The following is a 26,332-nucleotide window of genomic DNA, read 5'->3' as shown; positions in this document are numbered from 1 at the left end:
TTTTATGTATCGTATATTTGTCAAAAAAGTCTGACATTTTTAATTAATAGATCACTTTATCAGGATCATGTACCCCATACTATTTCTTTATAGTTTGAATGATCTTGTTTTCAATACATTTAAAAGTTTTTTCCTTTTGACGCAATAATATATTATACTTTTAAATGAATTACTTTTCATTTAAAGAAATAATGAATTAATGCAATTGGCCTTGAAAACATTGCATATTCAAGCATTTCCTGTAATCATTTGTGTTCATTCAACTTGTATTTATGGTTTCAAGCCACTTTAATGGTATATTTGTCTTTTCGACAACATTGGGGTATCTCCCAAAGAGCAATCACACCCATTTGCATCCCAATCTAGCCATTCATGATCTCAGTAAGCCTCAGATAAATCGCACGAGGTAACCTTTGCTCAAGGAACCAACTCAAATCGATTGACCAGCTGATATATGTATGTATAACCAAGAACCTATTCATTCAGCAGCGGAAGCCAAAATGATTTAAATTTGAATGGGCGTGGCTAGTACAACTGGTCTATGGGGTGATGATCTGGACACGATCGGTTCATGAATTTTTACGAGACTCTGGAAAGACGACCACTTGGCCACTCATTAGAGCTCATTTCGCAGGCACCTTGAACGGCGGCGACGGAGGAGATAAGATTTTGATAAATTCCGCAGCCTTTTATTGATCAATCAGTCAAGACGGAACGCAACTGAAGCGGAAGTGAAAACGCATCTTCGAGTGGGGTTGCGGCCATCCGATGTGCGGATACAGTATTCAATAAAGCCGGTTTGGACACTTGGCCTTGATCTTGACCACAAACATGAGAAAACAAAGCGCAGCTCTCAGCCAAAAATTTCGGTTTTTATCTGGCCCCAACCGGAGCTAAGCTAATGCCAATATTATACCAGTTTTATGGTCTGATCAGCATAGATTCTATCAGACTTTCGATTGAAGATGAAGATCTCCGGCGTTATTTATATATTTACCAAGAAACTGGAAAAAATTTCCATAATCACAATTCAAGGCATACTTTCAGGCCGTTCTTAGTTTTAAAACCAACATAGAGTTTGACCTATGCAAATGTCGCAAAAACGAGGCTCATTTAAAATAACACGCCTACCCATAGATACAAATCAAACTCTTTTCCAGGCCCTTGAACTTTGACTCGAATGTGTACAAAACAACAAGAGTTTTATACTCGAAATCTGCATAAATAAAGGTGCTTCATGTGATGCTGGAGGCATGTGTGTGAGTCAAGGCGAGTTAAGAAAAAATTGATTAGAAATTCTAATTTGGCAAAGACATTCTCCAATCGTCGCCAGGGTGTCTAAGCCTGGCCAACAAAATGGACGGGGCACACACAATGTTGGATAATCATCGCAGCACGCGTACTAGGTTCTACACTCATAAAAATATGGTTTATTTAAAGAATCGTTTTTTAGGGATGCAAAAATTTGTGCTTTTGTTTTATGATATTTCTAATCTGTTCTCTGATTAGACAGTTGGCACAAAAAGAGGTAGTATATCTTCACTCAATCGACAGATATTAATCACGTTTAATGGTTTGCAGATCTGCATAATTTTTCTTTGCGTGTGGATGGAGCGCGTGGCCATGCCGTTGTCATAAATAATAGGATCCAATGGGATCCGGTTTGATTACCTAACCCAAGAGCTTCGCGCAGAAATAGAAGTCCAAAAACCCCCAAAACCCAAAACCTGAACCCGAATTTCACCGGCAAAGAACAGACACAGACTTTTTTGGTTTTATTAAATATACAAAATTAAAGTTTTATTGAATTTTTCTTGTTTTGCGAAACGATTTACGGCTGCATTTCATTAATAAGCTCTATCACACTAGCTCTCATACACGCTCAGCTAGAAAAACATTAACACATACTCAGTCACACAAACATGGCCACATTCACGCACTTAGGGTCCTAGCTACTTTTTGGATTTGAATCATCATCCGCCTGCCCGGCATATAAACATTATACAAGTTATTCTCCGCAGACTACAGACTACTGATAGTTGGTAATGGTAAAGGTAAAGGTAAGAGTTACGAACTAAGCCCCGCTCTAAAAAACATAATTGCTAACTGAAATCCCAACGACACCATTTTCGGCATCGCCGATCATTCCAGCTTCATGGGCTTCACGCTGTTGTTGTTCAGATCGATGTACGCCTTTCCGACCTGGCCATTCTGGAGCAGATGCTTACCGGCGTTCATGGTCTGCGGCATGCAACCCATACCGCCGGCGGCACGCAGAGCGGATTGAGCCAAACTACTGCCGGTGGTGCGACTGCCTCCATCCACGGACTTGGCCTTCTTGTAGGTCTTGCGATAGAAATTGCCGAACAGGTAAAGGAAGATGACCGTGTTGCCCACGAAGAAGAAGGTCAGTGTCTTGGGCATGTTGCAGCCCTTGGCGCCCACGGTCAGCATGTAGCCCAGGATGAGGACGAACTGGATCAGCTGGATGCTGGTCATGTACTTCTTCCACCACAGGTACTTCTGGTACTGGGGTCCCATTGCGGCCACCATGTAGTAGAAGTACATGATAATGTGCACGCCCGAGTTGAGAATGCCAATGATCACGCCCTGCTCGCCGGGAGCGTACTTCAGGTAGCCCCAGGAGAAGAGCACCGTGATGGTGTGATGGTACACGTGTAGGAAGGACACCTGGTTGTCCTTCTTGCGCAGCACAAAGAACGTCGTGTCCAGCAGATCGATGATCTTCGAGAAAAAGTAGAACCAGGCACCGGAATAGAGGGTCAGATTCTGCTCCCTGGTGCGGTTAATCTCGCACTTCTTCGAGAAGATCGACGCCATCACATTGCTCTCTTGGATGGACTGCAAAAAAAAAAAAAAGAAAAGGGGAAATTAATCCTCATATATTTTATTATTTTTAATTTGCTGCTTAAAAACGCTATTTTATTTAAATTTCTTATTCAAGTGCAGTTAATTTGTTCATTCATTAAAGCGCGACATCGATTTGCAATTGAATTGTATAATAGTATGTGAAATAAAAATTCACAAATAGAGTCTTCAAATAAACGAATTCTCTGCACAATTGGTTTAAATTGGTTTAGCTTAATATATTTAATGACAATATAACGTAGGTCGCAACTTTGTATGTTCGACAAGCACTTGACGCTGCTTTTCTTATTAAAAATGAATAATACATAAATCGAGATCGCGAAACAAGCTGAATAATTATGACGCTCCGTTTTATGGACTCACCGTGCGGCACATCCAAATGGAGTACAAGACCTGAAAGGCATTATAGAACACCATGATGCGCTTGAGGTCCATGGGCTTGCGATTCTTCATGTACTCGGGTCCGATTTTCAGAACAAACGCCAGATAGACGAGAACCACGGCCACCACGGGCATAGGTGAGCTCATTAGGAACCAGCTGTCCACCGTCTCATCTAAATGGTATTCGAATCATTAGTTTCATTTGATATATATGCATACCTATTTCGATTCAACTTACCCACTCCTTTTGAGAGGCCGGAGATTCGCTCCTCGACAATCTTTATGTAGTTCGTCATATTGGCTTTCTGTTTCTGTTTTCGTTACTGTTACTGTTTCTGCAACTGGCAATTGTCAATTGGCAACTGAAAGAAAGAGGCTTACGAGCTTTAGAAATTTTCGCCCAAAAATCGAGAATTCAGAGCCCGACGTCCGTACGCCGCGTTGCCGAAATATTGAATGAAAATAGGTATTCTAAATCGCGATCGCTTGGAGAGGCTCAGCACGTTTGTTTCTGCTCGGCTCGCCGAGGATCGTGATTTGCATTGGAATTTGTGCCGAGGCACGCCAAAGATTTATTAATGAAAGGCGCGAAGAAATCGCTTATTAAGTTATCCCCAATCGAATGATGAATGACGACAGCAAAGATAAGGGTGGTGCAGCTCAACGATATAACTAGACATATGTGAATCTCTCGATTCAATAGAATCGAACGAGAATGTCTTAAAGATCTAAGATTCTTGGCCGAAGCCAAGACCGCAAGTCAGTGACAGTAGAAACCTGAAAAAAATCCGGACTCAAGGCTTCATTTGAATTTCTCGCCTTGGCACTAAAGTTAATACTATCTTTGGCATTCATCTTGGCATCTCCCTGAACATCTGCGATTGTCTTTTTCAGCTTTACTGTTCAGATAAAATCGGCACGGCACTCGGAGTTTATGTTCTAGCCACTGGGGCTCGTGTTCTTGCCTCACATTGTTATTTAAATTGCACACGGAAAAAGAGTTTGATTGAAAATGACCCATCGAATATATTCAATTACACGGCAGCCAGAACTCGTTTCTTATGTAACATTTCGAGGTGTTCTCCTCATTAACCACTGACCTAGCCAACTCCAACCGGAACTCGTTCGGGCGAAGATTCTCGAATTTATATATATATATATATATGTGTGGTAAAATGTATATAGATTGGTTTGTATAATTAGCTGGTATGCTAGAAGATGTCCAGTTGGGAATGTCACAAATCGGAACGGTATAAAACTAGTTGTCAAACTTGATCGAATTTATGTGCTTGTACTTTGAATTTTAAAGGCACGGCCTGCTCTATAATGATTCTGGGATGACTGGAGTTTTGTTCCCTTCTGATTGCAGTAGCACTCTTCATGGATGATCACATGGCGTGTAATTTGATTTGGAGAGTCTGGCCTGGCCTGGCCGAAGAACAGAGCAAACACCTGCCACAGTCGCTAATTGGACACACTCGGCGTATGATTGATATGTTTTGACTACCGCCGATCGACAGCGACTGAGACTAGGTCTCTGTCAGGGTTAAGCCGTTCGCAATTGACTTCGCCTTCCCTTAGCCATATAGCCATATAGACATATAGCCATATAGCCATATAGCTATATAGATATAGGTATTGCCATTCCCAGACCCATTCGTATGCAAGACACTTGGCAATCATATAGACTGACACTGGAGACAGGAAAAGTGAGCTGGCTGCCGCATCAACTACATCATCATCATCATCATCATGATCATGATCGCAGTCGACCAAAAATGTGACGCCAATTGAAAGTCAGGCGAGTGTTCCGCTGGCTGCCTTCGCAGCTGCTGACGTTGATCCCCCTTCTGGCTACGCCCCTTTTGGATGGCAGCTTCCCTTTTTTGGGTAACCCCAGCACCTTCTGGTGCCACACTTTCGGTTAACCAAAGGCCACATCTATAGCCATTACTTCAGTATCCCATACGACGGCAGTGGAGCACAGATTCTGTGAGCTGAGCAGGTCTTCCGCCTTAAATAAATTAAAAATAAACGCAGAAGCAGCCAGCAACCACATTCTGCCGCGCACGCATTAAAATTATGTGTATTGTATGCATAATTGATTTTCGCTTTTGCAAATTTTTGTACCCTTTAAGAGGTGCTGCCTTGTCAGCAGTATCAGAACACTCGATATTTGGATACTTGGCACTCGGAACTGTGGACTGAGAACTGGGAATTGGGTTTACCCAGCACTCGAACACGGCTTTGCCATAATTTCAAATGTTGTGACTAATGCGAATAGTATCTAAATATCCATACGTCTGTTACGGTGCGGAAAAGCACCGAATAAAGCGTTAATTTTTACGAACTTGCCTCTAAAAATAAAAGGTTCGGATAAAAACAACTTAATTCGCCACTAATTCGAAATCTAATGAAGGCCGATGGGGCATTAGTCTTTCATCTGCGCATATGTCTATATGTAAATGTATCTGTATCTGCTGCTGCGATTTAAACGTTGTTAATGTGCCACCAGTTTAAATCAGCAAGTTTTGCATGTTTCTTTTTTTTTGCAACTTTGCGCCTAGAAGCTCAGGTATTTCGTGTGTTATGTCGCCACGTGTGTACACCAGAAAAAAAAAATATGATTTGTGTTTGGAAAATCCCAAGTACATGCAATTTATGATAGTAAACTAGTCTTGGTTTAAATATTTTTTTATTATTTTCCTTTCTGTTGCAGAACTCCTCAAAATGATATAGCTACATATATGCTGTGTAAATTGCAGTCCAATGGGGCGGATGTTTTTCTATAGATTACAGACAGCACGATTTTCACACGCACTTGAGTGTTCGCCGAATGACAACAATTAGCCATGTGAAATTCCCGAATACATTAGCCCATTGAAGTTTGGAAATGTGGTAGGTGTTGCGATGCAATCGAATGGATCCATAGAATCATGAGTACTGAGTAGATCGGGTAGGGTATGTAAACGGGTCGAGCACCCTGAAAATTGTTTAATTTTTTTTTCCACATTGTTATTTTCCCGACGTGGCTCCAGAGTGCAACAGGTTAATCATTTAGTTTTGCCTGTGTCAAGTGCACATGTTTTATGGTTTCATGCTTGCTTAGCGCTGTAAATTAATTTTTTTTTTTTTGCCAGCCGAGGCATTTACAGAGGAGGCACAAAAACGCGTCGAGTCAGCCAGCAGTTGGCAAACCGCAGAAACGCCACATAGATACATCCATAACTATAACCCACACGGTAAGAAAATGTTTTAAAATGCGATTAAAACTAAGCTTAGCAAATTCCCTAGCTAATTGCTTTTTGAGACATATATGAAAGTATATATAAATAGTTCAAAAAATCTGTTTGGCTATCAACAAAACTGTTTAGTTCAATTTTCGTTAAAATAAAATATATTAATATTATTTAGGAAACGCGAAAGATGACTTAAAAACCTTTTTCCCCTGTGCGTCTTAAGCCAGAGTTTGTTGCTGGTGACTTTTTGGGCCGACTGACAACCTTTAATTACTCTGTAAATATTTGCGGCGTTAATTGGATTTTTTTCCTGGCCCAAACGAAACCCTCTGCGTCTGTCTGTGTTGTTGTCGTTAGAAACTGTAACGGATATGGGCCGTGGTCTCTTCGTGGGAACAGCGACTTCTAATCTGTTTGCCTAACCATGAAATGTGGTCATCTTCGTGAGGGGGAGTGTTCAGTTTGGCCATAGTGTCAGGCGGCCATTTGCTTGGTGCTATTGAAGGCCATTTGGCTAGTGCAGCTGCAAATTGAATCGCAATCGATTACAAGTTCAAATCGTTTAGATTTGGCCGCCTCAATGCTGCAGCCAGAGTCTTGGCCTTGGCTGACTGGCAAAATTGCAGCTCCTCAAGCGAGTTTTCAGCATTTAATCTATGTACGATGCATTGGGTTAAGGTCGACGAGAAATATCAGACGGACCAATGGCGGTGGTGGCAGCAAAGTTAGCCAGGCTTAGACCAGCCACTGCCAATCGAGCTCTCAGTTTTTTTTTTGTTTTTTTTTTTTTTTTGCCCAAGAACTGCTCTCCAATTTATGCAACACTTTCATCACGCCTTTAGGTTGCCCCAAAAAATGAATTCATATCACTTCCGTACCTGTTGGTTTTTCGGCTGACTCGATTCCCTGCTTGGAACTTGGCTAACACACACACGCACTGGCGCGCACACACACACAATCGCACTACGACCGTAGCCTGAAGATTCAGTTACAGTTTACGGACTCGAAACTCGAATTCGGATTCGGACTCGGACTCGGACTCGACTGCGGCAAACGCCAAGAAGACACTAATATGGAGTTCTACCCGCTCGGCTGTATAAATAAACAAAATGAACGCGCTTCGCAGGCCGGCCAACATTTGACGCCGCCGTCGCTGGCGACGCTGGCAGCGCAGTCGCGGCACGGCCCGCACGGCGTATACTTAACCTTTTTTTTTAGTTGATTTTTGCGTCACTCGGCCGGGTTCGATACGATGCAAGTCGAAGTTGCGTTAATGGCCAATTTAAGTTGCGCGGCGGTTTCTTTTTTTTTTTTTTTATTTTATTTTTGCTTTAGAAACATTTAGTTTTGGTTTTATCTTTACTGATTTTTTGGTGCTTTCTGGTGCTAAGGTCAAGTTTGAAGCCATTAAAATGAATGTCTGTGGCGAGAAAAGAAAGCAAAACTGCTAACAGCAGCAGATAAGCCATGCTTTTTCTTGGTTTATTTTGAACAAGTTTATTAACCCTTTCCCGGTTGGCCAAAAAAACATGCAGATCCTATCGCAAAAAGAGCGGCAAAAAGAAAACGAAAGCAAAGAGGGAAGCGAAAAAGTACACAGTAAAAACGAAATATACTTCAATATTAGTATACATGTATACATATACATATATATATTATGGTATATGTTTAGAATTTAACGAACATACATAGAACATACTATGAGAGACTCTAGTTCATCATCATAAATTGTTAACAATTTTATGAAAATCTGTTTGTATGCCACTGAAAGTGTTTGGAATGAATTTCTAAAAAAATATATACATGCACTTTATATTTATATATAATGTGTCGCGATTTTTAGACCGCACGATGGAGTTTATATTTTTATTATGTGCTTTGACCTTTCAGTGATAACTCAGGTTAATTGGATTTTGCGTCATCCTCGCCACTTTCGTTTGATACTGTGTTATTTCTAAAAAACATCTCTATAAAGAAATGCTTAAAAAATTAACTACATTTTTGTAATAAAAATAGTTCCATTAGACCCTTTAAAATTAACAAAATAGATATGGATAATATTTTATATATGTAAGTTCCTGACACCACTTTTCTTTCTGTGTGCCCATTTAAAAAAACATTTTTCTAAAAACATCTCTATAAAGAAATGCTTAAAAAATTATCTACATTTTTATAATAAAAATAGTTCCATTAGACCCTTTAAAAATAACCAAAATAATAACATTTTATATATAAGTTCCTGACACCACTTTTCTTTCTGTGTGCCAATTTCCAGCTACAAAATTGGCTTTAAATAAACCGCTAGACAATTGATTTATTATCGCCGTCACGTCATTGAGACGAACTCAATTGGCAGCATAGTTATAAGTGCTTATATATATATATATATATGTGCCAATGTGGGGGATGACACGCCCCAACTCCATAACCTGGCACTTAATTTAACTACGCAAATAGGGTTTACGGGCGCAGTTAACACATTTCCAGATCGATGGGAAGCGATTGTCCGTCCAATGAATGGGTCAATTTCACGCACTTACTCTCACCAGTCTCCCAGATTCCCAGGTGATTTGTGTGACCCATGGTGATCCATGTACTCCACCCACGTGCTAAGTGCCCGGTCAAATATGCAAATGTTTGCCGAGTTGGATGCACTGCAGCTGTGTTGGTCGCCACCCTTCCGGGTCTTTGGCATTTCCATTTCCATTTGAAGCACATTGGCCGTTTAGCATTTTTTGTCGCGCGCTCGTCATTCAAACAGAAACAGCTCGCATTATCGGCGCTTCTCTTTTGTGATTATGACCCTGAACTTCAGCGCTACTAAATGTATTAATTCAGTCGATTAATACCGCTAGTCGGGGTCTGTGCGAAATCTGCTCCTTGGCCGAGTTTCTAACGTAGCTGGTCAGAACGCCGAGAGCTGATGGATGATATTGGCCTGGATTGGTCAATAGGGTATATCATCTTGATGGGCTGCCCCTGAGCAAAGCAAGTTCTATAGTCTTATGTTTGAAATTGAATTTGTTTAACAAAGATGAATGACTCTTGACTAAACATATTGGCCTTTATGTGCAATAAATATTCTAAGGGCGCTATTAAAACGTAGTTAAATTGCGCTATTAAGAGCTTGCCAAACAAGTGAATCTTTATTGGGCCTGCAAGGCTGGTGATATTTCCTCACTAGCCAAACACCATTTTGTCTTCCCAATTAAGTTTCTTTATTATTAGAATTGTTATTTGCCTACATTTGTGGGTTTTTATAACACCGTAATGCTATTTCTAAAAAAGCTATAATTAGACATTCTTGTATTACTTTAATTAATTAATTTAAATATATATATTTTAAGTAAGCTGTGATGTTGTCTTTGTTGTCTTTGCAAAAGTGTCCAAGGAATGGCAGATATGTGCATACTTAAGTAGGTTAAATATCGGGGAACTACACATGCTAATTCATAACTACCAGGCTTAAGTTGAGTTCATTGTTGATGTTTTTTAATGAGATGCCTTAACATTTTTTGAAAACAATTTCTCTGTTACTGAAGTGTTTACAGACTAGAGGAAAATTTTCTATTCATATAATATACGTCTTGTAATTTCGTCACGGTAATTTCTCATGAAAAAAAAAACAAATGCCTGTTAGGTATTTACGCAAATATCCAATATTTGGTCAGTTGAAGTACCACCTTTGATCGCCAATAAAAAGTTGTTAGCTCTCAAAAATGTTGACTAATAATGAAAGCACCTTGTTTACCGGGAGCAATACGATTTGCTGGCAAGCATTTTCAAATATGGCGGGCGCTGCGCAGAGTTGCCACATTGTTTTACAGAGCTGTGACTACAAAGTAGCGTTAACAGCCGTTAACAGCTGCTGCGTCAAGGTATGACCGCATTTCCTCCGTTCCCATATGATTGCTAGTGATTTTCCCTATCGCGCTTGCAGTCACACTGGAAAAAACACAGAAAAAATTAAATTAAGGGAAAACAGATGAAAAACTGCAATTGCACGCAATTGAAGCAAGTGCAGCAAATAGTTTTTCGCGCCAGTGTTGACTCCTGGGCCTGCCGTCGAAGCCACGCCAACTGCGCGACTTTCGAGTGGTAAGTGAATAGTAACGAAACGCCAGTGAAATCGAGTGATTAATCGTTCGTTTGTGTTGTGACACTTTCTGTAACTTCGTATAAAAAAAATGGGAACTGCGCAAGTGGAGTGCAGGTGGGGGTTAAGCCAGTTGGTAGTATTCCACTCACACGTGGCCTTCTGGCTGCATTTTCCATGCACTTTGCTATCTATATAATGGTTTCCCCGAAATAGCAACTGCACCTTAACCCACTGAGGATCCCACTCGCATTTGAACACCATCTTATGTAAAAACGTAATTGGCAGCTAAGTTTCCTAAGTGATAAAACACACAAAGCTACCAGATACAGACTTATGTGCTACGTACAACCGATTTACTGGGGAACAAAGGTCGCGCCATACTATATAGCAATGCGATCGGAGCAGACCAATAAACAAATAAACAAATATCGCATTTCCCAGACGAGCTAGCGTTGAGCTAACAAACGCTTAGCATTGCTTTCGAACAACTAAATTCGTATGTATCGTATTGAACAGAACGTATTTCTCTTACAGAATACTATTTGCGGAGTGCAAAACGAATCCGCGGGATCGTAAGACCATGGATTCGGCCACTAATCTCCTCGAGCAACAGGGCTCAGCGGCTGATGTGAGTGGCGGGAGCCATCCCGCCGAGGTGGAGGTAACCACCCAGGCTCGAGCCACTTTCGGCATGGACGCCGAAGGACATGCTACCGGCGAGGCGGTGACCACCACCACGGCCACCTTGCGTAGAGAAGGTTCAGACGAGGATATCTTTGAGCAGGTGCAGATGATCCTGCGCAAGCGACGTGGCTGGGGACCGGAGGACTCGCTTAGCCCCAATGATCTGGACATTCTGGAGTACGACGATGAGTTGGTCGAGGAGGATGACGCCGGTTGTCCACTCCCCTCGACCCCGGAGGACACACAGCTTATTGAGGCGGAGGTGAGTTGGGGCTATTAACCTTTATTTCCATTTTCCACCAGGTGGAAAAGTACGAAATGCAATCGTCAAAACATGTGGCGGAGCTCTTATCGCTGACCTACCACCATGTGGTTATCGGCTGCCACTTGTTAGTCGCAATTTTCCCTCTGCGCAGGCAGTCATTTCAATGTCGGGCGTCTTATCAATCGAAATGTTGCATTGGCCAATGTCTATTTGCCACATGCAAAATGTACCATAACCATTGTACTTAAACCTTATCGTGGCCATTTCTCCATTTTTATGACTCACTAAATACAATTGCTCAATTTAAAGCATATTCCATAGCCATTTGAAAGTTATACCTCTTATCTCTCCTTGCCTTTAATGTCTGTCCGAAAGGTGTCAAGTAAAATTTCTTGACTTTGAGCCTTATACTCTAGACAATCTGCCCGTTTGATCACCGGCTTTAAAGGTCAGGCTTAGATTGAACGCAAAAAGCTTTGGCATAGCCCTTTATACGACAGATGCTGGAAAAAAATCACAAATTTACGTCGATGCGGTGCTGATAATGCCCGGAGTCAGTTTCGGGCAAGCTTATCTTATCGCGGAACGCATTCGGTGCTTTCTTGTTCCGCCAACAAATTGAGTATGCGACTGGCAGAGGCTTCACAGTACAATCGCTCATTGCCTCGCACATTTAGTTCTAGTTCCGTTCGAATCTCTGTTAGCCGCTCAAGATGCAGACCCAGCCGGAGGTTATAGTGCGTGTCAACCCGGATCTGGAGCCGGATCTCAGTCAAGAAACTTACAGAACCCAAAACCCTGACACAGTCAAGGAGCAAGCTGAAAATGCAGTCGTTAGTCCCATTTGCTCTTAGTTTTTCTTTGTTATTAAGCTTTTTATATTTGTTTTGAGAGCTGTTTAATGTCTTATCACTCTATTCCACAGATGACGGAAGTGCTGAAGGCCGGAGTTCTCTCCGATGAAATTGATTTGGGCGCATTGGCACACAATGCCGCCGAGCAGGCAGAGGAGTTTGTGCGCAAGGTAAGCCAAGTGATGCTGCCAAGTGAAGAATGGCTTAAATGGAAGATACTCTTCAAGATTTGTAATATTGTAGCTTTTGTATTTTTGTTTTTATTTCAATAAATAGTATTAAGTGTTGGGACTGTATTTTTTGTTGTTGTTGTTTGTTTATAGTTACCAAACGTAATGTCTTATCTATAGAATGATATGTTATTTTTTTCCATTTCATCCGTAGGTCTGGGAGGCTAGCTGGAAAGTGTGCCACTACAAAAATCTACCCAAGTGGCTGCAGGATAACGACTTCCTACACCGCGGCCATCGCCCACCGCTCCCCTCTTTCCGTGCGTGCTTTAAATCAATTTTCCGCGTGCACACGGAAACGGGCAACATCTGGACACATCTTCTTGGCTGCATCGCCTTCATCGGCGTGGCATTATACTTCATCTCGCGTCCCTCGGTTGAGATCCAGACACAGGAGAAGATCGTTTTTGGCGCCTTCTTTATCGGTGCGATTGTGTGCCTAGGATTCTCATTCGCTTTTCACACACTGAGCTGTCATTCTGTAGAGATGGGAAGACTGTTTTCTAAGTAAGTATTCCTCGACTAATTAAATGGATATTATGTTAATTGTTTTGTTTACCAACAGACTTGACTACTGTGGAATTGCGCTGCTGATCATGGGTTCCTTTGTGCCTTGGCTGTACTATGGCTTCTACTGTCATTACCAGCCAAAGGTGATATACCTATCCGTTGTTAGCATTCTGGGCATCCTCTCCATCGTGGTCTCGCTATGGGACAAGTTTTCGGAGCCGGCACTTCGTCCCTTGCGCGCTGGCGTATTTATGAGCTTTGGCCTGTCGGGTGTGATTCCAGCTATTCACTACAGCATCATGGAGGGCTGGTTCAGCCAGATGAGCCGCGCCAGTCTGGGATGGCTAATTCTGATGGGTGAGTGCTTGTAGATATGCATATTAAAATAATGGTAAAACAATGGCAAAATACATCTTGCAGGCCTCCTCTACATTCTGGGCGCACTGCTGTACGCCCTCCGTGTTCCCGAACGCTGGTTCCCTGGAAAGTTTGACATTTGGGTACGATTCTTGATGGTTTTGTCCTTTGCACCGTTCTAACAGTCTTTTATTTTGCAGGGTCAATCACATCAAATATTCCACATACTGGTCATTGCGGCCGCTTTTGTCCACTACCATGGCATCTCTGAAATGGCCATGTACCGCGTCATGTATAGCGAATGCACTGTTCCCATCGAACCAATAACCTTTTAGATGCTGAAGTGGATGCCAAGAAACAATCATCGTAAAAGCACATACAATCCCATTCATAGTACGAGTAAAACATATATTAATGCGAACTAGCGCAGTTTTACAATGCAACCTTTTTAGCGTTTGGGGAGCATTTGTACCTTGTTATACAAAATCAACGGAACCATATAGAAGACAAAAACACACACTTAACACACAATTACACGCATTTATCATCAAAATCTTGCATAGAAAAAAAAAAATTGCAAAACCAGTTGATTGTCGAATGAAATCTGCAGTAGAGAAATTAATATATGTACAATTATTTATAAAATTCCAATTTGTCTACTTAATGTTGTCGTAAGTTGATTTACATTTCGAGTAGTGCAGAATTGCTTGCATCTGAAATTGGCAAAACGAGATGACTTCCGCTCAAGGGTTCCATTGCTAAAACAGGATCTAAAGGAGCTACCATGTCAGCCAAGCAATTACTTTAAGTTATGCAATTAGATGATCCCCTTGTGGCATTAGTATTTACCTTACCGCTTAGAGTTGTTAGGGTTGTATGGAGTAATGAACATACGTTTCATCGTTAAATGAGGTCTGATTTTATATTCACACATATACACAGCACATCACAAATTCCGCATCCCTGCACCCACACGGCAGAGCATCGCGCATGGAGCCTAAGATATTATATCACCATATACATTATAAATGCAGATCTATCACAAAACATAAAGCGAATCAAAACAATAAAAAAAAAAGCTGAGACTTCTAAAAGAGCGTTTTGGTGAAGATTGCTATATTAAGCCATATATAATTTTATTTCTTGGCGCAAAAACTATTTTAAGGTTTGCTGATTGCCATTGAGCAATTCGGCGGTTGCCATCACCCTAATGCCTGGCCATAAATATCGCTGCAGAGAACTAGAAATTCGCATCGGGGTTATTAGTGGAGTTCAGTCTGCTGATGACTGGGCGAATGCCGAGTTGACTTTGACCCCCTTGATGAAGTGAGCAGCCGTGGTCTAGTCGCCGAGATCTCGGATCGCGATCTGATTCCTCTGCTGCCTTGTGTTCTATGCGTCGTCATTGTCTTCGCCGTGTGCCAGTTTCTATCGACAAATCCGCAGATCGTTAAACCTTTTATTTTGCACGGCGCAAATAAATCGAACTTTGTACTTGACAACTTGTCGGCACGTGTCTTTCAACTAAATGCGATTGCAGGGGTTTTATTTTACAAACAAAAATTCAAGTTCAGCAGAAAAAAAAGCAAATGACTTGGTCGAAATAAGGCGAAAATCAGTTCGGAAGTTGGGCAAAGTGGGAGAAAACCAAAGCCAAAGAGAAATATTTTTAAAATGCCTTAATGAGGCGTAAGCATGTGCAAAGCTAAATGCTACAGTGCGGCTTGGATTTGATGATTTTGAAGACTACGCATTTTCGGATAGGTATCAAGCAAATGCTAACCATTCAAAAAGTTAAGCATTACGACGTACCATTACCATTAGCATTACATATATTTAATATTTGTTAAAATATATATTGTAACTTATTATTTTATTTCTCACATGGAAGTTATGAAGTTTTCACTGTGAAATCGAACATTTTGCCTCCTCCGATTCGCCCCCGTTAAATCCAAAAAATATAACTTAAAATCGAAATAATTTCAAAAGATAATCCCATGCAATAAATCCAACCCGCGCTGAATGAGAAATGCAAATCAAGTGGACCCAAGTGGGTGCCAAATGGGGAAATGGTTGTGCTGTTTTCCTCTGATTTACTCAGCTACCTTCGAAGTGCCCAACTAATTGGAGTTATCTTGAAACTTTTGTTTTTTCTTATACCAAAACCTTTAAAATGTAACTGGGCTTTCACCTGAAATTAAATACGATATTCGGTGACCAATGCACGCCATATGTCCGCACTCTAATTACCCTTATTACGCGCCAATTTGGCGCGGACCTAGGAACCGGATTCCCGCAGTGGGCCAGCCGGAAGAGAAGCTATCGCCACTCGGCTGTCATCGTCATTATGAGATATGCATCAGCATCCGTGTATCGGTGCTTTGTGCAGTTCAATGTCGGATCCACATGTACATGTACATATGCAGAGTTCAGATTGCCACCCAGATTTTTGGCTTTCAGCTCTTTATTAATGGTCTTGTGCAGTTGCTTTCATGCGTTAAATTCAATAAACATGCGAGTGAGACTCGGACGCAGACTGAGTCTTAGACGCAGACTCAAAGGCAGGCCCAGACGCAGACTGACAGCCAGCAAGTGGCAACTGGTCTTTGAAGGTTTTTGGCGTTTAAGTGTTATGGTCAAGGCTGTCGCACAGCATCCGCTGTGTGTCCAGTTCGTTAGTTCATTGATTTCTAATCAGCCTGAGTTCACCTCACCTCGTCAACATTTTGTTGCGTTTTTTCCAACATCGGCGTTTTCTAAGTGTTACGCATTAATTGAGTTTTAATGTACGCAGGTGATTGCGTACGAGAATTGCCACAAAAAGCGACAAAAACGGTCGAAAATTACTAAATTAAGAGCAAAATAAGACAAAGAGAAGGCAGAATTTTTTTTGTGAATCGCCACCTAACGATCAAGCCTATTCTTGCAGAAATACCAAATCCAATCATTTTCATGCAAATTATGGTATCTTGTCAAGTTCAAAAACATTAAAACCGCATAATGCCCACCAGTGTTTTTATTTATTTTCGTTTTGTTGTTGCCAATGTAAAGATGCTTTGAATAAAAAGCTCTAATCGAATGAGTCGTTAAATGAACAGCATTAGTAGTATCTATAAACCGATGCTCCGGGGCATCGACGCGAGTTCGTGTCCGAAGTCTTTTGTTTCCGCCAGGCGACATTGACTTTGAAATGCTTTGTATTAAACACACAAGTGAAAATTCGGATGGAAAATTTACGGAAATCATCGCTAAACAATAAACTGATTTATTGAACTCTGCGTTGCATGTTTGGAAATAGAGTTGAATATAAAAAGCGACACATTAACAATAAATGTGAATTAAAAGATGTTCGAGATTAAATAAAACAAACTAATTTAATACTTGTATTTATAACTGTACCGCAATACTTTGATATCTCCTTTATTTACTAAAGCGTTAATGATAATGACTTTTTTAACATCAAAACATGAAGACCGTTAAAAAAAAACTATTAAAGTGGCTTAACATTAAATGTTATTGCGAACATTATATTTAGTTGATTATGCATAAAACATCAAACTACACTTGTGCATATGACAAGCCCTATCTCTACTTTGTTCTTGGCAAGGAAGTATTGTGTTTTAAAACAGTGTTAAAACGTGGTGTTGTAGGCTCTTAAAATGTGGTGTCGACTGTCTTCCGATTGATTACTTTGTTATCTGCTGGACACGCCTTGAAATCAGTTCAATCGCTGGGCTGGTTAACGTAACACGCGCTGCGTAGAATCTTCCTCGAATTGCCAAAATTATTTAGCAATTTAAATAGGCTTCGTCACATAGAGCACCTCCAAAATGAGATTCGGGCACGCGTCGGGCATGACAACATTTTTCGGCGGGGGCGACCTTCGCAATGGCGGAAGCTTCATCGGAATCGAATTGGGCATCGGCCGGATTGGAATCCAAAGACAGCGATCTGTGAATGAATCGATGGAATCACGGTGAATCGCGATGGAGTGGAGTGCACATTGGATCCACAAATGCGTGGGGTGTGTCGTCGCATCGATCAATTTACGAATGAACCGCAGTTGGCTGAATTATTCCCAACTTTGTTGTATTTTCCTTCTGATTGAGCAATTAGCACTGGTGGGCAAATGTCAGACATGCATTTGTGCCCGTAGTCAGTGCGTCTATGGAACCCAGCAAACTTCTGTTTAGCCCCACGCTGTGGGTTAGTCCGTTCGGCGTAATGCAGTGTTTCGGTGCAAAAGTGCCTGAAAACTGTGACTTTCCGAGTGAATGAGGGAATGACGCGGCTGAAATCCATCAAGTGGCCACTGGAAGCTCTGGGCCGGAGGCATTTTGGGGCCGTTTAATTGCACAATCATTTTTGCACACTTTACAAAGACACACACTACCTGCAATGGCAAAGGCAAAGGCATATGGGCCAGTCGATGATAAATGCAGTCAGGTTTACTATTTGGTTTCAGTTATGATTTGCTCCACTGCCAGCTGCAATATATGCGCTTATTTTCTCATAAGTAGTTGCAAATCGCATTAAGTTAATTATCGACTTCGCATTGCGGTCTGCATACATTAAATACATTACCCGATGGGTAATTAACTGAGGAGATCCTAGAACTGGCCCTTAAGCACATGCAATGACCGCCAGTCAGCTGGAGCTGGATTCTGGCCGAAACGAAGTGCTGCTGCCCGCTCACCTGTTGCTGTCGCGATCATCGGCAATAGCCATACGATCTTGGCCGAGTACGTCAACGACTGTGACTGCGACTGCGAATCTTGGCCGAAAGCGAGGCGGTCGTATTCGTCGTATCCGTGATACGATCGCTACAAGACCGCTTGTAGGGCTGGGATATCGCTTAGTCTGCTGTCGGCGCCTCAACTGCCAAGTATTCGCTGGGTACTCGTGGAGCTGGAGATCTCGAGATCAGCCTCCTCGTGTGTTCTGTGTGTTCTGATCTGATCGACAACGACGCGTATGCGTGATATTGCCTCGAAGGATAACAGAAAGTGCTTTTAGTGTTTGTCCTTCGCTGCTTCCGTTTGTTTGTGTGCTCGTTTGTGCCGTGTTCTGTGTCGTGCCGCAAATAAATCACAGACATCCATTCAATATTTGTTGGCTCCCCCCACAAATTTATTCAACAGAAAGGCAAGTGTTTAAGAACTATAGAAGAAATACAATGGAAAATTGTGTGTTCAGATTTTATGCTAAGTTATGCGCACACGATGGCAACCTGTTAAAGATTTGAGACATTTTTTTTTTTTTGGGGTCATTGCGAAACGACACCCAAGCCCAAAGACCCGGGCATGGACGAATTCGAAAGAAAAATACAAACTAAATATTGTATAAATAAATAACATGGAAGAGAGGAGAGACAAGACAAAAAAAAGAGGAGGCTTACAAAACCAGCTGTGGTGCCCGCAGATGAAGATGGCCAACAAGTCGATACGAGTGGGCCAAGTCAATCACATATGTAGCCAATGTGGCTCATATGTAAATCGCATAGCGATTGATCAATTTTAAACGTTACTGTAATCCCTCGCAGATGAACTCGAACGCATCTGGACCTGATACAAGATGCCACTACCAGTTGCATTACAACTGTTTCGTGCACAGCGAAAAAAGCTAACTAGATAAGATAAATCGAATATAAATATAAAAAAATTATAGGTCCTATTAGTTCCTTTCCAATTTTGGGCACATTAATCACTGCTTAATATCCTGGGCCCGAAGTTTTAGTTAAATTCTGTATATTATTGTGCAAATGTAGCTAATACTTAATCTGTGTGATTTCTGAGGTATTTTCAGTTAAATTTTTCGTGTGCATCGGGCATCCGATTTCAGTCGGCATTATATCATCTCTCAACTCTCCGATTTAGCCCTGAATTTCGCGTTACACTTTCGACACAATGGGAACAACTGGACAAGCTTGCCATATAAATAACAATCAGAAGAAGTGCTAAATGTGGCGATACACATCGACGGAAATCCCCAAAAAAAAAAAGAAAAAAAACCAACTTGGCCATTACGTTTATACTTTGGGCGAAGTTGCGACATGATAAGAACATGACAAGTTTATTGGGCTCGTCAGACTGTTGATCTTTTATTTCGAAATACGAATATACGCACATTTCATTCATGGAATGATTTAATTTGAATATCACGCTTCGTGCGATCATACAGTGGCCAGCAATTTTTCACCAATATATAATTCGGCTGGAATTGCCCTTGGAAAGAGGCGGCGATGATGACGTTCACGCATGCGCACAATTTGTTTATTTATGATTTTATTGTTGTTTTCTTGGCGTCAACACCCGGACCGGAGATAGTTAGTCAGGCGGGGAGCGAAATTACCACGGTATCTTGGGATCGGGGTCCACAAAAGGTTTCTGCTGCACATCCGTTCGCACGTTGGCGTCTTTCTGGGTGACTCCACCTTGTGCTTGTATATGCTTATGCGACATTTCGGTGACATTTGTCGCCCTGCCAAATTACATTTTAATATTTTGAATCCAATTGGGGTCACATGCGCTGGCGGTCACACCTACAATAAAAAAAATCGACCAAATTTCCATCTCGTTTTGGGATTTCTTCATCTTTCCCTCGGCCGAGTGCGTTTCCAAGTGCCTTGTATGCTCAACAAGGCGGCACGGGGTAGTTTTGGCCAAAAGAGCTGATTATAATGGCAAGGTAAACAAATCGCCAGTCAGAACAAGGCGATGGTGATGGCGATGATGACAATGATGATGTAGGTGATGACAATGGCAAATATTGGAGGTCAGAAGAATGCATATGCTTTTGCTTGTGAGAATGACTAGGTCAATCTGGGCACCCTTGAGCTGGACTAAATGATTCTTGCGAACGCAAGTGCAATGACATTAATATCGGTGGAAAAACAGTAGGCAGTGTAATGATCATTGAGTAAAGAAACACTTGATGACTGCTTATGAAAAGCTATTAATTTACGCTGTACTTTTCCCAGACTCTCCAATCTAATTGATCATAATTAAAAGAAGGGCCCGTCAAACGGGGGACGGTGATCGATGCGACTGTCTATTGAGCGATTTGATTTGTGGCATGCGCAATTAGTGACTGTTTTTCTACATTATAATTTATTCTGCTGCTGGCCAAACGAAAGACTCTGGCAACGAACTTTGACTTGTTTTTCGTGTGCAATTGCATTGGGAAATATTTACAGGTAATTGCATATTTATAAAGACAAATTGCCAATATTTAAATAATCGAATAACAGAAGAAAGCATATGGAATAATTTACATTCGTGCCGCCTTTGTCAATGGCAGAGGGTGTAGAACAGCCGATCTAATCGATTCGCCGTCGTATATCCCACACATCATACCTCGATCGATCTAGACATATTGCCAATGAGTTGACTCAATTAGCACTTACAGACATTTGCAGTAATGGAAACTTTGTCGAGTCCAGTTAATTGGAGACAGGAATGCCGGGAGTCTGTTTAACTGGCATTCCTTCTGGAACCTTACATTTCATTTCATTTCAATTCAGCCCGCCACGCGGAAGTCAGTAATGTGGTTTTAGCTTAAATCGACTAATTTATGCGCCTGCAGCAGCTCCCACTAGCCACTAGTTCAAGGTCAGAGCACAAACTAAGGCTAATGTAAAATAGTTAAGCCAATAAAAATTCAAATCAGCGAACGAAAAGAGACTGAGCCACAGATAATACGCCTCCAATGTTTATGGTACCTACGGTGCCCACTTTGTACACGCATACATATATGTATGTACACGCATATGTATGTGTTTGGCTAGCCACGCCCGAAAGATCCGCATCCGCAACTGGGAGCGGATAATGTGGACGAAAATCAAGCTGCTCTCCAATGCAAGAGATCGGGTCTCGACTTCGCTTTTTGTTTCCTCAAAACGTGCGACCTTCGCAGAGACCTTCATGCGTTGCCGATGCCGATGCCATTGCCTTAGGTCCATTCAATCGCTTGATCAGAGGCTGCCGCTCCGTCTTCGAATTCAATATTTTGTCTTCTCTTTTGTTGGAATACACTTGACAAAAAATGAAACCTGCATTTTGTTTATAATTTATGGTAGCCATCAACAAAATCATCCATTAAAAGCTCAAAACCAGCAGAGAAAGAAAACTATATACGTATTAATATTTTATTGCTTTGAGATATTGAATCCAGACTTTGATAATAGTATACCCTTATTGTACATTTTTTTTTTGAGTGTTCCACCTTTGAGTGCCGTCCTCAACATTCCAAACCATTTTGTTCGCCGCTCAGACCTTCCCATGCGGCCTCTTATCAGCCTAGAGTTTGTCCACAAAGTCTGTAAATAGAATAAAACCCGACTTTTGAATCCCTAGCATAATGAGCCGCGCATTGCGCATACGCCCCATGTGCTTGGCTTACCAAAAATGGTGCCCAGCTTGGCGACAGAACAAAACGTGCGAATCTTTTGCACGGCGCGTGTCTAGAATTTATCGGGCGACTTCTAACCGCGCTGATTATCGCATAATAATAAACTGGAATGTGACGTCAGGGCAGCGGGTGATACTTCTATATATAATATTTATTTACTTTGTCATTATTTGGCTTCATTTAATATTTACTCTGCCGCTGCCACGCACTCTCGTTCACTGTCAATTGCTAATTGGCATGCAAACGGCCGTCAACATTGTTGGAAAAGTGGCTAGGATTTGCGCAATGTTTTGGTTTATGATTATGCAAAACGAGAGCAGATCTCAGGGTCTATCTAACCATTGGTTCATCGTTTGATCGCCTTATTTTTTTTTTTTTTGAATTTTTGCACTGATTTGCATTTGAACATCGGACCATTCTGAAAATCAATAGGCAAACAAATATGCCTATTCACTGATCTCTGAGACCGGAAGGTTCTGATGGGCGGGAGAAACACTCATGGAAGCCGTGGCCTCCTGAAACAAAACTGGAATTATACACATATTATCTAACTATTTATGACTGCTAAGTGGCCATAAAAGAGCTTCGCAGTCGAAAGTCCCAAAACCAAAGCAAAAACCAAGTCCAAGTTCAACACTCGACCACCGAATAAATCAGAATTAAATTTCAGTGCTGGCAAACCGGTAGAATATTTTGATTTCATTATATAATATTTATTATTTTCATTTATTATTTTATTTGAGTTTTGCCGGTGAAATTCGAGTATACTTTGCATCAACAGGTTAGTGGAGCAGCCATAAAAACCAACACGGAATAATGTTTATAATATTATTTACGCTGGCTGTCAAATAAAACAAGTTTGGAATTAGCATAGAGATCTGCAAGATAGAATAATACTATGTCGTTGAAAGCTAAGTTCCTGTATTTAATAAAACAATTCTTATTCCTAGCTCTATCCTTAGCGGTTGGGAATTGTAGAATTTGTAGAATGTAAGTTGGCTTGGCGGATTTCTTGCGAAATATCTTCACACCCTCGAAAACACCATTGGCTGGCTGGAGTTGGTCGATTGAAAGTGCCGGCCTTGCAAAAACACTCGGCAAAGGCACTCGAAATAATGCAAATAAGTCAGACGAAATTCTCGTTAGTCAATATCTCAATATCCAGCCGAATGAATGCATTTTTGGCGCTCAACTCCGCCAATCCGCCAAACGCGATGACTGCACAGAAAACGCTGGGTAATTCGATGATGGCGTTCACTTGTAGTGCGAACCTGAGTCCCACATGGCAGGTGCTCAAATAATTAATATCGCCCAGGCTAAATGATGATTCCAGTGGGCAAGTGGCTTCGACAAAACCAAACTGGGCCAGCTATTTTCCCAAGTCGCAGTGCGTCAAGACAAGCCATTGATGTTGTTGGCCATCATTATGGTTAGTTAACGACCGAAATCAGCAGACATTGAAACCGCCTAGTCAGCATTGCTAAAGAATTTGGGATGGACCGACCAACCGATAATCACGATCATCATCTGTTGCAGAATCTGCGTCCCAAACTGGTTTCGGCGGTTTCGGAACAATGCCCATAAAATTCCTTCTGTTGTCCTTGCCTCCAGCTTTGTTTACTACTCGTAAGTTTTGAACGAAAATAGCCAGGAACGAGGACGCAGAAAAGGGCGAAGTAATGTGAGCTTCTTATAACGTAAATATATGTAAAAGATTGGCGCAGATATCACTTATGTTTTAAGTTTTAAGACTGAAAATTGATTTGTGCCTAGCAAACCAATAATCAGAAGCAACCGGTTCCCCCATCTTAAAGCCATAAAGCCATTAATGATGCATGAACCTGACAGTTTGTCCTTGGACTATCCTGCTTCCTGGGTTTTTCCAAAAAGCCTCAACAAAAACTAGTCATCAGGAGGCGCGGGGCAATCTACCGGCTAATTTGGCCAAGTTAACGCAGCCATAGCAATCACGTCGAAACCAGTTCTGTTCACGTAAGCTACAATGTGTCCCTTGTTTTTGGCCCGATCCCTGTCGTTGACTACCTCAGTCACTTAACAATATATGTAATTCATAATTGTGGTAAAAAGAATTAAATGCGCAGCGTTTAAGTGCTGATGCGATCGTTTTGGGTCTAAGAGCTCGAATAAGCCCGCGATAAATTACATTTTAAACTGTTTGCCTGGCGGCTTTTTCCGCAACTTTAACAGAATTCGCCGGGTTATTGGCATTCGGAAATTTGCAACGCTATGCCTGATTTACACGATTCTACTAATATGACATTTCGCACTCTCAACGAGCATATATCTATATATGTATATATATATATATATATATATATATATAAATATATCTGGCGAAGCGTAGGCGCGGTTTCGCCTTGGGCAGCATTACTTTAAGTTTGTGTGCCTGGCTGATTAACAGGAAATGCTCACGCCGCGTAAATCAAACACAGATCGAATGCGTTTTGCTTCCACCTTCTACTCCGCCAGATCCACGGTCGCGTAGAAGGTGCTAATCCAGGGGGCAGTGCATAATCTAACTAATCTATTGATTACCCCACTCTTCCAGCTGCCAGCCAATATGTCGGTCAGACTGAACGAGACGACGACCATTGTTGACCGGATGGTCAACTTCTTCGTGGAGCACGAGGATCTGCGCACCAAGGTTGGTATTGGGCTGTCCCACGCCCACTATAACGCCCACAAAACGCACAAAGCTGTTTTGTTTTTAACTAATTAAATGGGTTTCTTTTAGCAATGGTTCCTTTCGAATGCCCCCGGACCGCTGTTCATGATCCTTGGAGCCTACCTGTACTTCTGCCTGTACGCAGGACCTCGTTACATGCGCGATCGCAAGCCCTTCGAGCTGAAGAACACTCTCCTGGTCTACAATGCGGTCCAAGTGCTCCTCAGCTGGGTGCTCTTCTACGAGGGATACAAGGGCGGCTGGGGTGGCCACTACAACTTCAAGTGCCAGCCGGTGACTTACGAATCGGATCCGATTTCCATGAGGGTATGGTCTCTAAATATCTATGTATCTTAAAATCAAATCTTAGATATAATTTCAATACCAATGCTAGATGGCTCGTGCCGTGTGGCTGTACTACATTGCCAAGATCACGGAGCTGTTGGACACCGTGTTCTTTGTGCTGCGCAAGAAACAGCGCCAGATCTCCTTCCTCCACTTGTACCACCACACTCTGATGCCCGTGTGTGCCTTCATTGGGGTCAAGTACTTTGCCGGTGGCCATGGAACCCTTCTGGGATTCATTAACTCCTTCATCCACATCATTATGTACGCCTACTACCTGCTCTCCGCGATGGGACCCAAGGTGCAAAAGTATCTGTGGTGGAAGAAGTACATCACCATCCTGCAGATTGTAAGTGGTCTTTAATATGGGAAAAGCTTGGATTTGGTTTGATGTTCCCCTCTTCTCTGTAGGTCCAATTCCTGATCATCTTCGTGCACACACTGCAAATCCAGTTCCAGCCCAACTGCAACTTCCCCAAGTCCATTGCCGCACTCCTGACCTTCAATGCTGGACTCTTCACCTATATGTTCAGCGCCTTCTATGTGGCCAACTACAAGAAGGAGGCGGCTGCCCAGGCCAAGCTGGCGGCGAAAAAGGAGTAGGAAGCGACGTTAGTTGGCGCTACCTTAAGCTATGCACACTTATTTTTATGGTCCTTCCTTATCCCTGATATCCTTCCCTCCTCCATCCACAAATCCCAGCCCACATTCCCATGCTCCCATCCCAAGCCACATCCCATATCCTCCCCCTAGGTATACATAGGTCAAGATGGATATTATACAATCTGTAGTCGCGTAAGCTTGTTTCGTAGTATTTTGTTAGTTCGAGGAAAGCGGCCCCATTTGTACTTGTTTGGATCAGTCGCCATTGCAGAGGGCAAGAGATTGTTGCACCTACTGTATTGGGATAGTGTAATAGTACCAAATATTATAGTTTAGTGATTAGACTTTATCCTATGGACTGTGAAAGTCGAAGACAAGTTAGGGCAGGCGAATGGCGAGCCAAAATCGGTGAACTCTGAACTTTTGCCTGTCGACAACACCGCGCCGAACTGTCCGCATTATTGTCATGCCCAACTCGATGATGAAATGTAATTTTGTATATTTTATTTGCAAACAATAAACAAACGATTCGTATGTATGTAAGTGGTGATTGTATTTATTTGCGTATGATAACTGCTATATAGCTATGGATTGATAATCCATATTGATTGTATGCTGGTATTTGGTTGGTTAAAAATAGTTCTTGATTTATGACACGGTTTCTACGGGAGTTTACTTTACAATGATAACCCAAAAGTATAGTATGAAAAATTAACCATTGCTACAATCTCTCACACAATCTCTTTGAAGAATAGTATTCTTTGTTTTGACTTCAGTCCTA

At 41.8% G+C, this 26,332-nt stretch overlaps 3 protein-coding genes, 2 long non-coding RNA genes and 1 other non-coding gene across 12 annotated transcripts; 3 read left to right on the top strand and 3 right to left on the bottom strand.

Moving 5' to 3' along the window:
- Positions 1-1,771: 1,771 nt before the first annotated feature.
- Positions 1,772-7,586, bottom strand: bond (james bond). Of its 3 annotated transcripts, none has more exons than NM_142805.4 (4): positions 7,388-7,586; positions 3,509-3,632; positions 3,253-3,443; positions 1,772-2,862 (listed from the first exon to the last, which is right to left on the bottom strand). In NM_142805.4, the coding sequence occupies exons 2-4, from the start codon at positions 3,564-3,566 to the stop codon at positions 2,143-2,145; spliced, it is 969 nt and encodes a 322-aa protein (NP_651062.3). In that variant the 5' UTR covers positions 3,567-3,632; positions 7,388-7,586; the 3' UTR covers positions 1,772-2,142. The 3 variants fall into 3 exon arrangements, with proteins under 3 accessions (NP_651062.3, NP_732761.1, NP_732762.1); NM_170022.2 differs by lacking the exon at positions 7,388-7,586 and adding an exon at positions 4,371-4,591; NM_170023.2 differs by lacking the exon at positions 7,388-7,586 and having other exon boundaries at positions 3,509-3,729.
- asRNA:CR44062 (antisense RNA:CR44062) lies at positions 5,579-8,234 on the top strand. The gene is made up of 4 exons (NR_074047.2): positions 5,579-5,640; positions 5,990-6,168; positions 6,411-6,512; positions 7,403-8,234.
- Positions 8,235-10,419: 2,185 nt separating this feature from the next.
- On the top strand, positions 10,420-14,573 carry AdipoR (Adiponectin receptor). Of its 5 annotated transcripts, none has more exons than NM_142804.3 (7): positions 10,420-10,607; positions 11,143-11,554; positions 12,483-12,581; positions 12,796-13,148; positions 13,207-13,508; positions 13,572-13,651; positions 13,709-14,573. In NM_142804.3, exons 2-7 carry the CDS (start codon positions 11,189-11,191, stop codon positions 13,841-13,843), a joined length of 1,335 nt encoding a protein of 444 aa, NP_651061.1. In that variant the 5' UTR covers positions 10,420-10,607; positions 11,143-11,188; the 3' UTR covers positions 13,844-14,573. The 5 variants fall into 5 exon arrangements, with proteins under 5 accessions (NP_651061.1, NP_001247239.1, NP_001262844.1 ...); NM_001260310.2 differs by having other exon boundaries at positions 13,709-14,149; NM_001275915.1 differs by lacking the exon at positions 10,420-10,607 and adding an exon at positions 10,701-10,882 and having other exon boundaries at positions 13,709-14,149.
- Positions 14,574-14,687: 114 nt separating this feature from the next.
- Positions 14,688-14,988, bottom strand: lncRNA:CR45647 (long non-coding RNA:CR45647). The gene has a single exon (NR_125233.1). It is a non-coding gene; the product is annotated as a long non-coding RNA:CR45647 (long non-coding RNA).
- A 1,998-nt stretch (positions 14,989-16,986) lies between these two features.
- On the bottom strand, positions 16,987-18,270 carry lncRNA:CR45646 (long non-coding RNA:CR45646). Its single transcript, NR_125232.1, has 2 exons — positions 18,205-18,270; positions 16,987-17,459 (listed from the first exon to the last, which is right to left on the bottom strand). It is a non-coding gene; the product is annotated as a long non-coding RNA:CR45646 (long non-coding RNA).
- Positions 18,271-18,346: 76 nt separating this feature from the next.
- On the top strand, positions 18,347-26,092 carry CG5326 (uncharacterized protein). Its single transcript, NM_142803.3, has 5 exons — positions 18,347-18,653; positions 24,487-24,582; positions 24,673-24,930; positions 24,998-25,297; positions 25,360-26,092. The coding sequence occupies exons 2-5, from the start codon at positions 24,499-24,501 to the stop codon at positions 25,549-25,551; spliced, it is 834 nt and encodes a 277-aa protein (NP_651060.1). The 5' UTR covers positions 18,347-18,653; positions 24,487-24,498; the 3' UTR covers positions 25,552-26,092.
- Positions 26,093-26,332: the final 240 nt, after the last annotated feature.

The sequence above is a fragment of the Drosophila melanogaster genome, chromosome 3R (assembly GCF_000001215.4).
Source record: "Drosophila melanogaster chromosome 3R".
Taxonomy (NCBI): domain Eukaryota; kingdom Metazoa; phylum Arthropoda; class Insecta; order Diptera; family Drosophilidae; genus Drosophila; species Drosophila melanogaster.
This window is presented reverse-complemented; position numbering and strand designations above follow the sequence as displayed.